The 13,063-nt window shown below is 34.8% G+C and overlaps 2 protein-coding genes across 2 annotated transcripts; one reads left to right on the plus strand and one right to left on the minus strand.

Moving 5' to 3' along the window:
- Positions 1 to 2,608: 2,608 nt before the first annotated feature.
- LOC117315676 lies at positions 2,609 to 8,758 on the minus strand. The gene is made up of 5 exons (XM_033869970.1): positions 8,393 to 8,758; positions 6,733 to 7,902; positions 6,010 to 6,212; positions 5,125 to 5,347; positions 2,609 to 4,651 (listed from the first exon to the last, which is right to left on the minus strand). The coding sequence occupies exons 1-5, from the start codon at positions 8,595 to 8,597 to the stop codon at positions 4,530 to 4,532; spliced, it is 1,923 nt and encodes a 640-aa protein (XP_033725861.1). The 5' UTR covers positions 8,598 to 8,758; the 3' UTR covers positions 2,609 to 4,529.
- Positions 8,759 to 8,797: 39 nt separating this feature from the next.
- LOC117315674 lies at positions 8,798 to 12,786 on the plus strand. Its single transcript, XM_033869969.1, has 2 exons — positions 8,798 to 9,050; positions 9,753 to 12,786. The coding sequence occupies exons 1-2, from the start codon at positions 8,988 to 8,990 to the stop codon at positions 12,567 to 12,569; spliced, it is 2,880 nt and encodes a 959-aa protein (XP_033725860.1). The 5' UTR covers positions 8,798 to 8,987; the 3' UTR covers positions 12,570 to 12,786.
- Positions 12,787 to 13,063: the final 277 nt, after the last annotated feature.

Genomic DNA, 13,063 nt, shown 5'->3' on the forward strand with positions numbered 1-13,063 from the left:
TCAATCAGATTTTTCTCTTCACAAATGGACGACGGACATCCAAACGGTAACAAATTCAGGCTGTACCGTGGATAATTAAAGTAGTGGATATCCATGGCAAGGACACAATGTCATACATCGACCCCCCAAACAAAAATCAAATTAAAAATATCTGTCGAAAGTAACAGTGTTAAATATTACCTTATATTTTTGTATTATTTTGGACCAACGATGTATAACTTAATATCAATGATACGTAAGGTGCTGATATCGAGTCTACTGTATGTTTAATTAATAAGCATCTTGAGTATTTGTTTGCTCCAAGCCCGGTCCCGTACCTGTACCCGAATCAGATCTAACAGTTTGATAAGGGCTGGAGGCGTTGGTTAGACAGGTACTCTACTTACCCGTCAAGCACTCGTGTTCTGTCAAGACATTATCCACGGGTGGCCCAATTAGCCATGTGCAGGTGTCGGGTATATGTCCGGTAGACATTCCGTTCTGACTAAATGTAATTTTGATAGAGTTGGCGCTTTCGTAAATGCATCAAGTTATTTATATAACCTCGAATATGATATATAATTGTTAGTTTGGTATTATTTGTAAAAGGGGGTAATTTTACATCCATATCAGACGATTCACTATTAAAATGGGGAACATTATACAACTCACAAATATAATGGTTCTATTTTGCGACATCGATCATATTATACTCGCAAAATGCACCATGTTTATTATCAATTAACAAGGAAGATCAACAAATTAATATGTGTTCTGATGTTTTTATGTTCTATCTGTCCGTGGGTCCAAGTTTTTAATCTTGATTGAAATTCATAGAAAATCTAGATTTTACCAGAGACCTATATTTATTATATAGGTCTCTGATTTAACTGTGACTGAAAACTGACGTACAATGAACATCGATACATTAACGATGATATTTACAGCTAGCAAAGCTATAATATTGATCAAATCCAATACGACTAATTTAACAGATGACGGGTATCCTTTCCAACTCGTATCCGTCAACCTATAAAGATGTGGCCACATTTACTCACAAAAATAACGTCTGGGTAACTTGTTCCTATTATTTTCAGTTTTGGAATATACATGTATTTCAGTTTTTGACACAGCTATCAAATCATTGTTTTAAATGACACATGCCCAGTCAATATCAAACAACAATGTATCCATGTGCAAGTTATTCATCTGACCGAAATTACATTGTGACTGCTTCCACTCCTTCTACATATTATCTATTTAACAGGTTTTACGTCCTCTGTACTAGAACCTCACGATCTTTCAACTGACGAAATTATGAAGACATCCTCTTGCTAGTCATGGGCTAATCCAAATTTCTACTTCTGGAATTCTTTCGAGAATTCCATATCACTGATATATGATTTTACATATTATTACCTAAAATAAAATAACCTTTTGGTTCCTATTCTTTTATATTGGTCTGGAGCTACTACAATTATATCACATATTATTTAGTCTTTAGTGATATAACAAATTATCGTATCAAGAAAATTGTCAAAATATCACACGATACATATACTGTTATATTAAAAAATATATACATAGTTCAACTACATCATATATGCACCGAAAGAAACCGCAAAATGAACTGTAAAAGGAAATATAATGAAAACGAAAGTGAGAGATTGTGATGTCACAACTCGTAGGTGATCGCAATATGGCAGGCGTAAAAACGCCTCCATAAAAATAGTCGTACGATATGTTCGTCCTGTTCTGTTTAATGAATTATTAGAATGTGACCCACTATTGTATATATACGTCCCGTTATAAAGAGAACGTTACCAACATGGACAATACAAGTACATCCCGTTTTCTTTATGTTTCACAAACCTATAAACATGCTAACGATACACATGTCTGTTTCTATTCAGGAAATTATCAAAATGGTCCATGATACATATGTGTCTCTGTACGATATTTACATCCATTTGATTTCGAAAATAATCAAAATGTTACAAGATATCTGTACGTCCTGTTATATTATGAATATTGTCAAAATGTTACATATATCAGTGTGTATGTGTGTGTTTAAATCAAACAAGATCCCTTAGCAAAATGCAATGGCATTAAAATACCATTGAAATAGCATTACTTCAAAACCATTGATAAGCCATTGAAATACCATTTATTTAGGTTGATCAATGCTTCTCATGAAGAACCATTGAAACACCATTTGAACACCATTGAAACGCCATTGAAATGAGCCGAAATATTTAAATTAGTTTGCTAAATAAGGTATCATGAAACAATGGTATTTCAATGGTTTTTCAATGGTATTTAAATGGTATTTTAATGGTATTTTAATGGCATTTCAATGGTCTTGGAAATAAATTTCAATGGTATATCAATGGTTTTAAGAAAAAAACAATGGTAATTCAATGGCATTCCAAGACTCCGTCTATCTACATGTATCTGAACCCAGGAACCTAGAATAATCAAATCACTTCTATATTCATGGTGTGGTTTTCTAGTGTTCAATTTACGGTGTTCATCAAAATTATTAATAAAACTCGAAGGGTGGTAACTCTAAATATGACCTGGGTGTCCTAGGGTGGTGGTAGATTTTTTTACTGGACTATCCCTCAGACATTGTTTGATCTCCATCAGTCACTCCATTCATTAAGCAGTCAAGCAGATCTTTTCCCTTGAATCTTCTTGGTTTTGTTACATTATGCTGTATTGTGACTAACATTGATAGGTGAATTGAATAATAGCCCACAATGAATCTGATGATGGGCTAATAATTGAGAAAACATATCCAACTTTAAATAAAGATAACCTCAGAATATTGCTTCTTTTTCATTTGCATGTGTTTATTTTATTAATTTCTGGTATCCAAAAAGAAGTACATAGAGAAACATCACTGGTGACAATATGTGTTTCTTTCAAAATAGCTTTCACCTTTTTGGGCATACTCAAGTATTTGAGATACTCTACAGAAATGCCTAGCTTAAATTTCAGTTTAAAAAAAAAAGAGAAATCAATACGAAAGCATGGCACATATTTTTTAGATTTTCATATTTGGTAATTATCTTAGACCAATATCATAAGTCAGGACAACTGAAAAAAAAGTCACATTTTTGTTACCATTGCAACAGTTTCTGGCCATGGTACAACATGCATGTCCGTCCTAGGCCTGTTACAGACATTCTATTTTGTCAAAAATTTAATTTTACATGATATGAAACATTTCTGCATGGATAAATATCATAATGTTTTGTATTTTAATCTTTGAATAAATTTTTAAAATTTGGATTTCCGGAGTTGCGTTTTTCTTCTTATATGAATTTGAACAAAGAAACAATTTATACAAAGGAATATGCCATTTCTACAGGTAAGAACAATCCAAAGACATAATGTTTATAACAGAAAAAAAGGTTTCCTTAAATGCATAGTGGTCCTAAACCAGTATTAAATGTTAATTACAAGAGTGACAATTACATAACAGGAACCGATTTAACAAGATGGACATTTTTGCAACATGGTTTAACAGTGTTGTTCCGATGATCGATCATATTTGATATCTAATCGAAAGGCAACCAATTCTTATTAATTGATTATGAGGTTCACTTTCACTTCATGTACTACCTAGAAGAGAACGACAGTTCTGTATTAGATTAAATTACTACCAATCATGTTATTTAATATAACAAGTACTAATTGTAAGGACAACCGTTAAATTAATGTCCCCCAAACTACCCCAACGGTCGTAAATAATGATAATGGAAGAGTTTTCACCGAAATCAAACAATATCTAAATTTGGGGGAAAAAAAAACCAGAAACCTCAGACAATTTTGTAAGTAGTACCATTCTGATCAGCTTCCCTCAATCCCATATACCAATCTGTACCAAAATCAAACAATATCTAAATTTCGACCAATCAGAGGCCACGAAATGGCAGCCATTTTTGAGTTTTGTTCCAAGACATGCACGTTGCACACCTTCTGCCCCCCAAGCAATACTCATGTGAAGTTTCATAAGGATCTGTCCAATAGTTTAGGAGGAAACTGCCGGACAAGTTCACCATGAAAAGATAGAAGAAAGCTAAAGAAGAATTTAATAAGAAATGAAACAAACACAATATGGCCCCCCAACTTTGTTAGGGGGACATAATTAATTATAAAATATTAATGATAACTGTTCATCGGTGAAGACTGTAACTCTGAAATGGTATGAATGAAAGATAAGAAACTGCGAGTGAGCGGCAGCTAGACATAAGACAAAATGTCCAAAGAAAAATCCCATTTGTTTAGCATTATGTACGTACTAGTATGCCAACCGATTAATCCTTAAATTCATTGTAGAAACTGCTAGAAGGAATGAAATAAATGCAAATTATCAAAATATTTATAAATGTTTGTCCATCAATGTTGAAATATCAACTGATTCCCAACACTACTTCTTCAACATCTGGGGACACAAAGCGATACATTTCTGTCGAATTTCTCAAATACTTATAGTTTGTCGTCACCCTCAGACTTCTTTCTTCCTTTCTGCTCTGCTCCCCTTACTTGCAACTCTTTCGTTTTGATAACCTATGGTTCCCAATCTTGTTCTGGATAGCAGTGATGTACTTCTTCTGGGATAGTTCTTGAAAGTTTAATGCACTGCATCTTGTATGGAGATATTCTGAAAGAATAGTACAATTATTAAGGCATTAATGTCCATTCTTTTAAAGTCGGTATCAAACTACAAAGTATTAAAGCTGTAATTCACATCCCTCGCTTTCGCCTCAAATTGCGTTAATCAATGGACCATGAGTCACTGCGGCAAAAAATGTCTCTTTTCGTTAATCAAGGGGTCATAACTCCTGCAAATAATGTCCCAACAAAACCTGCGACCTAGCCCTTTAGGCATTTGACCATGTCACCAACTTCCTTTTAAGCAAAAGCGGGGGATAAAAATTGAATGCCTTCCTGTTGAACATAACATATATTTCACTCGTATGACAGAACTTTGCGATATTCTGTCATACTCGTGAAATTACTGAATTACGTAGCTGCTTCTTGCAATTAACAAAAAAGATCTGTCATATTTTAAGTTAATTTCTTTTATAAAAAGCTATATACTGTTTTTTCTTTTACTCCTGACATTACTCATACCTTGTATAGCCTCTCTCTTGTTGATAGGGAGGGAACTAACACCTTTGCTGGCGGCCATTTCTTCAAATGAAAATACTAAGTCCAGAACTTTATTCAACAGGTACAATGCTGGATTTTTCATGGATCCAGCCTTGTTCTCTATGCCCCTTAACTGTGATGGATTCACAAGAATTTCAGCAAAGTGATCTTTGTCATCTGGATCTATGATCAAGGGAACGAGTCTCTGGGAAATATAATAAAGTAAATAGGTTAGGGTACACATTAAAACTTAATACACAATGTATTTATATAGCTATATTTTGGATACTTTGCAACAAAAAGATTTTTTTTGTATTTCAAGTTTCTTGAAACAAAGTCATTTTATCAGTTGTGTTGATAATTTGCAAGCAAATAAAAACATTTGTTATAATAATTACATAGAATATGAAAGCCATTAATACAGAAATTTAATGTGTACATTTTACTTAACCTGGGATTGATACTAGTGGTGGTCAATAATTCTTACTAATTTAAGTTGTTCTAAAGCATGGCAAAGTTGTAAATTAAACAATAACATATTTTTCTAAGAAAGAAATTCTCTTTCATTTTTAAATCTTTTTCTTTCAAACTGAGAAAATATGTACATGCAAGTAAAAAGACTTGACTTTTAATTGGCAAATTATTCAAATCCACACGTCTTTGTTGTTACCACTTTAACAAAATTGTCTGATGTCTTGGAAGGACTACTAGAAATTGTTAAGGATCGACTGAAAACTGTATCTGGTATATGTGGTCTTGCTGGCCACCTGATAAAACAAGTTGTAGTATTTAACACTGTTAACGAAGATTTTATGTGAAAGATAAATATTTCTAGGTACTGCATGAGTATGAGGCATATGTACATACCATTTCACTTTTCTGTGCAGATTTGACAGATGATCTTGGATTCCTGTCAAAAACCTGAGTATTTGGCGAGTTCATGGAGTGCTGGTTGTTCCCAAATATTTCTCTTCCATTAGATTCCCCCTGTTGACGTAATTGCAATGTCAGTAGCTCCAGAAACCCAAGCAAGGTCACTCTTTGGTTGTTGTCCAACTCTCTAAAGTAATCTATTAAAGGATGAAGAGAAAAAAAAGGAAATTTTCAACAAGAATTAATATGTTAAATCCCTATTTACAAGTATCGATCACTGTGTGATCTAAATAGTATTCTCAAATTGAATAGTATCATGATCAAGAATATAAGACAATGTCAAGAAGGATTTGTATACAATATGTATAATATACAACCCCTTTTAAGTTATCAGACAGAGTTTAGAGTTATTATCAAATAGCTGAAAATCCAACTAGTAATTATATGAACAAAGAAAAAATACCAGGCCTCACCGGACAAGCAAAATCAAATTTCAAATATTTACCTTAATTTGAATTTTAAAATGATATCCAATATATATGACTAGGGCAACAATCCACCAAGGTTACATATTGTAAAATTGGATGAATTTATTCAGTCTTCCAAGCCATTGTACTGTACAGACAGATGGATAAAAAAAACATACAATAAAAAGCATGAATTAGATTTTAAGATATATATCGAAACACTTTTTATAAATATTTTTTTAACACATACCTGTGATCGGATTACAATGCTGGGACATGGGCATGTGCACTGGATACACTGGGGTACTTGATATTTCATGCTGTACATCCTCTTGTGATTCCTTCGGGTTATCCCATGAATAATTGGCGTTGTAGCCATAGTACTGGTTTTCACTTCCAGAAGCCGATTGAACTGATGGCATTTCTGAATAAGAGAAACCATTGTGGTCCTGGTCATTCAAAACACTAAGGCCAGAAAACACAGCTTGTGATGTTTCCTGTTGACTATCCAAAACCAATTCTATCTTTTTTGTTGAGTACGCTTTCTTGGAGGGAGTCTTGGAATTTGTAATTGTTACAGAAGTAACTTCTGATGTGCATGTTTCTGATCTTGGCCTAATGCAAGTGTCAAATAGTCTAGTTTTTGTATGGCTTGTTTTTATGGATGGTGTCTTTTGGGTATCGCGGATAGGTGTGGCTTTGGAAGGAGTCTTTTTGGTCCCGCGGACAGGTGTGGCTTTGGAAGGAGTCTTTTCAGTCCTGCCGACAGGTGTAGCTTTGGGAGGTGTAAATGTCTTTTTGGTCCCACCTACAGGAGTGACTTTGGACGGTGTCTTTTTGGTCCCACCTACAGGAGTGGCTTTGGACGGTGTCTTTTTGGTCCCACCTACAGGAGTGGCTTTGGACGGTGTCTTTTTGGTCCCACCTACAGGAGTGGCTTTGGACGGTGTCTTTTTCGTCCCGCCGACAGGTGTTGCTTTTGAAGGTGTCCTTTCCGTCCTGCTGACAGTTGTGGCTTTGGGTGGTGTCTTTGATTTTTCAGATTCTGACTCGGGCTCACTAGCTACATTGGCAAATGCAGACATTTCATTAAGTTTTATGATGTCTAGTAATTTTGGTTCTTTCGATTTAACAGGTAGGGGTGTACACGTTTTCCTCTTTTTTTTAGCACTTTTCTTTTCATATTCATGGTCACCTGCTATAGAATCACTTCTGTCCTTTTTTTGTTCTGGCTGTGATGTATGGTGCTGTATTTCATCACTTGCCTGCAGTAGTCTTTTAAGCTTGGTCGCGGCTCCTCTTTTTCCTGATTGCTTTCTCTCCTTTGCCAGGGACAAAAGTGTCTCAACAACTCCTTCATCTGTCAGGTTTATGCCTTCGCTCTTGGTGAAATTCATAAATGCCCGAGCAGATGTTGCACCTGATGAAAAGAAATCAAAACATTTATAAATAATTCGAAGTCTTAAAAAAAGGAAATGGATACGAATACATTAAATGGTTTAAACATTCACAATAACTCGCACAGTATATAAAAAATATGGCTCGAGCTCGATATATATAACAGCAGTCGTGCATCCATAGGCAATTAGTTTATATACTCTACATATACAAATTTACATGAAGCCAAAAATTCAAGGGAAAAAATATGAAAATGCGTGAAATACAGAAAGTCAAAAGTTGCATCAATTTTGGCTCGTCAATCATCAATGTAGATTATCTCGATCGCGACCTATACAGGTGCCCGATCGCGATCGTACATGTATCAATACACGGCGCCTAATATTAATGTTCAGTATTGAAACCAAAAAATATTGATTAACGTAATAACATTGTCTAAAATAAAATTTAAACAAAGAGAAATGAACCTTACTTAATCGTAAAATACTGCATGGATTTTATTTTAAACTTACTTCCAGAGAAAACAGTTGAGCCTTCATACGGTTCGTCCCTTATCGATACTGTTCCGTCTTCATTAATTTCCTCCGTTGGATAATCTACGGAGACTGTACTTGTTGCTTCGTCTATGCATCTTACAGTTTGTTTTTTGCGGTTGACAATTTGCAGAGCTCTATCTGCCGTAAAGTATACAACAAGGTAATCTTCTTGTGTCGCCATCTTGCTCAAATTTGGTTTTGGCGCAATCGCAGCATCAGTGCAGCAGATATGCTTGAGTACAGTACCGGACACGATCGTGGTCAATTTTGTGAAATTATTTTTTTCCTTAATGCTTTAATAGCACCGCAATTTATATTTCTTTATCATTTTTTAAATAGGTTTAATTTATTTTGAAAGAAAATTTATACATTGTAATATTTCCCTCCCAAAAGAAACTACAGAGTCACGGAAACCTGTTTTTATGCTATGCACATCAAGCGCTGAGGCGATCAAGATTGAGTCAGGATACATGTGGTTGCATTGTCAACTAAGTAATTCCCATTGCCAATATAATGGAATGGTAAAACCAAGCCAAACTACGACGGTAGGAAGAGTGTATGCAGGGAGAAAATGGATCAACCGTACGCGTCAACTAGTAAGAAACGCAAGAGAGGACCTTATGGTTCTAAAAAGGTAAGATCGCCCCCATGTTCACTGCGCTAGAATCTAACTCAGAACATCAAATGTTTTTGAGATTGTCATATTTTCCTATCCGTCATTTAACTTACCCCTGATCAAGCATTTTCTTCATGTAGTTTGATTTTCTAACCAATTTTTTCGTCGTATGTTAGACGTAATGCGTACATACTCGCTCGTGCCGAAATGCATCGTTAGGCGTAGGAATTCTTAGACTTTTTTATAGTATGAAAAGCATAAGCTTACACACGCGGTTAATTAATTAATTATTAGCGGTACATAGTGCCATGCTGAGTCTTTAACGTTTTAGGGGTTTGTTTTTTGCTATATTTCTTTGTATTTCCTACTTTATTTTCAAAATTGTTTCCTGAATTCGGTACTAGATTTTAGAAGGATTTTGACAATCGTAGACAATTTGGTACATAAATATCCCAAGTTATATTCTTTTCATAATAGGCCTATTAATTAAATTATTATGCACCTGGTCAAACTGGAAAAGCTGTAAGAAACTGTCCATAAAAAAGTTGGGGAAATTCATAAAGTTTGAAACACAAAGAAAATAAAGCAAAATAAGAAAGAATTATGTGTGACAAAAAATTGGCAATTAAATCACTGTATTGGTAAAATTAATAACAAGAAAGGGAATGGAACAACTTTGTATTAGACAGTCTTATCATTTTTGTTTCATAATCATTTCAGGGGTCTGATGAGGACAAGGATTTTCAGTGCATGAACTTGGTTGTAAAAGAGGACCACAGACTTCAGTCAACTATCAACATTGTTTCCCCAATTGCATCACATCTGTCAGCTGAACAAACAGTACAGGATGATAATCAGGGATGTGTTACAACCGTTGATGACAAACAATTAACACAAACAGATGATGATGATGATGATGATGAAATATCATCAGCTGATGATCATGATGAACGATGTCGTGTTACGGATGAGAATATATTTGTTGAACATGAAAATGTCCTCAAGAACACACCTCAGAAACCAGCAGGAGCTAACAGTGATGTACAAGACTCTCTGACACATGAGGCTATGGATACTTTTTTCTCCAAGATGGAGGACAAAGATTTGGATGATGATATTGATGATTTGATAGACCAAATGTTACATGATAATCAGCTGCGAAACCAAGAAAATCTTGTGAATGATGAACAGACGGCTGTAATTCTTGAGGAAAGGGTTGAGGTCCTGCGGCAAATTACAGAAATATTTACAGACAGTGAAGAATCTAAAAACCCTGCAAATGATGAATCAACTGGATCAAGCAAGTTATTTCCAGACTCCCCGTACAGTCTCGGGCTATTGGTACTTCTAATATGTTGTTTCTTGATTCGTTTCCGGTTACCTGATGAAGCAGCAGCATACATGTTGAAAATATTCGCTGCTGTGCTTCCACAAGGACACAGTTTATTCCGTAGCTTGTATCACTTGAGAAAATTCATAAAGAAATTCACAGAAGACATGTTTCCCACCTTGCATTATTATTGTAGTAGCTGTTACTCAAAGGTTGAGAAAAATGACAAAGTGTGTATATCGTGCAGAAAGGATCTCACAAAGTCCGGAGGAGTTGCATATTTTGTACATTTAAAGCTTATATCACAACTGAGGGCTCTATGGAAAACTCAAGACTTTGTGAATGACGTTAGAAATCACAGATTCCAACACATTAAGAACAATAAAAATGGTAATCTTAAAGATGTGTATGATGGACAATTATACAAAAATCTTTTCGAAAACGGCATTCTGCAAGAAGAAAATAATTTGTCATTTTCACTAAATACGGATGGTGCCCCTCTGTTCAAATCTTCAAATGTAAGCATGTGGCCTGTGTACATGCTTATTAATGAACTTCCCATCGCAAAACGGAAACATCGACAGAATTCAGTGTTCTATGGTGTTTGGATTTCATCCAAAAAGCCTCAGATGTGGTCTTTTCTTCAACCCCTTTATTCAGAATTGAAACATTTGGAAACTGAAGGGGAAACATTTGAAGACTGTGATGGAAATTCATTCTTGTGTAAATGCTTCTTGCTTACGTGTACATGTGACTTGCCTGCCCGAGCTATGGTATACAATGTAAATCAGTACAATGGGGATTTCAGTTGCTGGTTTTGTTTACATAAAGGTGAAACACTTAAACTTGATACTGGTGGAATAGTTCATATTTTTCCATACAATAGTAGCAATCCAAAAGGAATTCCAAGAACAAAGGAAAGTATTCTTGAAGATTTGACAAAGGTTCAAACCAATGTGGAAAATGGTGTGAAAAAGTTCACAGTTCACGGACATAAAGGACCTTTCTGGTTTCTGTATCTGACATATTTCAATGCAGTATATAGTTGTGTGATTGACTACATGCATGGTATTTGCCTTGGAACTACCAAGCAACTCATGAACTTGTGGTTTGGTGCCTCGAATAAGAGTAAACCGTACTCTGTATATCATGCGAAACAAACTGTTAACAAATTCTTGTCAGAAATTCGTCCGACACTATTTGTAACCAGGGTCCCACGGCTGATAGATGACATCGCTCACTGGAAATCATCAGAATTTCGTAACTTTTTACTTTATTGGGGTATACCAGTGATGAGCAAAATCTTGAGAAAGGAATACTTTGTACACTTTTGTTTACTTGCTCGGGCAATCTTTTTGTTGTCCATGGAAAACATATCCCCGGTAGACATTGCAACTGCTGAGGGAGCTCTTCTTCTTTTTGTAGAGAATTTTGAAAGGTTGTATGAAGCAAGGTATACGACTCTGAATCTTCATCAATTGATTCATTTGGTTGATTGTGTTAGGCACACAGGACCTCTGTTTGTGAACAATTGTTTTATTTTTGAGGACCTTAATGGGTACATAATCAAACATGTACACGGTACACAAGGTGTTGAAAACCAGCTCGTAAATATTATTGGACTTGTAAAGGCCATTCCTATAATGTATGACAGATACTTTAAGGGAATAGATGATTGTGATTATGTTTTTGAGCTGTATCATGAGTTATCTGACAGTATAGCTTCAAGAAGAATTCATAAACATGAAATTGAAGATGGTATAGTCAGAGTAGGGAATTTATTCAATGGGGAACTAAGTGATGATGAATTTGCTGCCATTTCTAATTATGGAGTACAGTGTACTAGGAATGTTTCAAAGTATTATAATATCAATATGTATAAGAAGGGGTTTTATGTATATGGGAAATTGTACAAAAACCTTGTAAAAAGACAGCAGCATGTTATAACATTTTTTCATGAGAATGACTACAAATTTGGATCTGTGGTGTATTTCATGGAGTCAAATGATAAGACCGGTAATAAAATCAACCTCGCACTTGTTGAACCGATGAAAAAAGTCAAGTCTGTTGGCAGTGTTTGGAAAATAGAATTTAGGAAAAGTTGCATTGCCATCCCATTGAAGTGCATAACTAATATCAACAATTTTGTGGGAATAACTGGTGATTTCTTTGTATGTCCTCCTCCAAATAGGTATGACCGTGACTAGAATCAAGTTCATATAATTCCAGTTTACATGTAATGTTGTATAGGGGTATAACTTCTACAGAATTTGAAGTTGAAACTTCAAAAATATAGTACTTTACTTCTATACATTTATTTTATTGTGTAAAGACAATTGACATGCATGTATTTGCATTGCATATTGTTTACATTAATTATGCAAATGTACTTTTATACTATAATAATAAAAGGTAGTATCATTCTGTAGAACTCAGAATTTATATATCCAAAATATATACTGGTAGTAATTCTCCAGTGCAGGTGAATATGAAAGTCTAGATCTGTGGCCATTATTTTTCATTTCTCAAAAAAATGGTCAGAAATGGTTGAGCCAAAGCTTTTCTTTCTAGAGCATGGATGAAAATAATGGTCAAACAAAGTCAATGGTATTTCAATGGCATTTAAATGGTTCACCTGTGAGTAAACCATTTTTTTGTACCATTGAAAGACCATTGATCTGAAAAATGGTATTTTAATGGT

This window comes from Pecten maximus, chromosome 17 (assembly GCF_902652985.1).
Source record: "Pecten maximus chromosome 17, xPecMax1.1, whole genome shotgun sequence".
Taxonomy (NCBI): domain Eukaryota; kingdom Metazoa; phylum Mollusca; class Bivalvia; order Pectinida; family Pectinidae; genus Pecten; species Pecten maximus.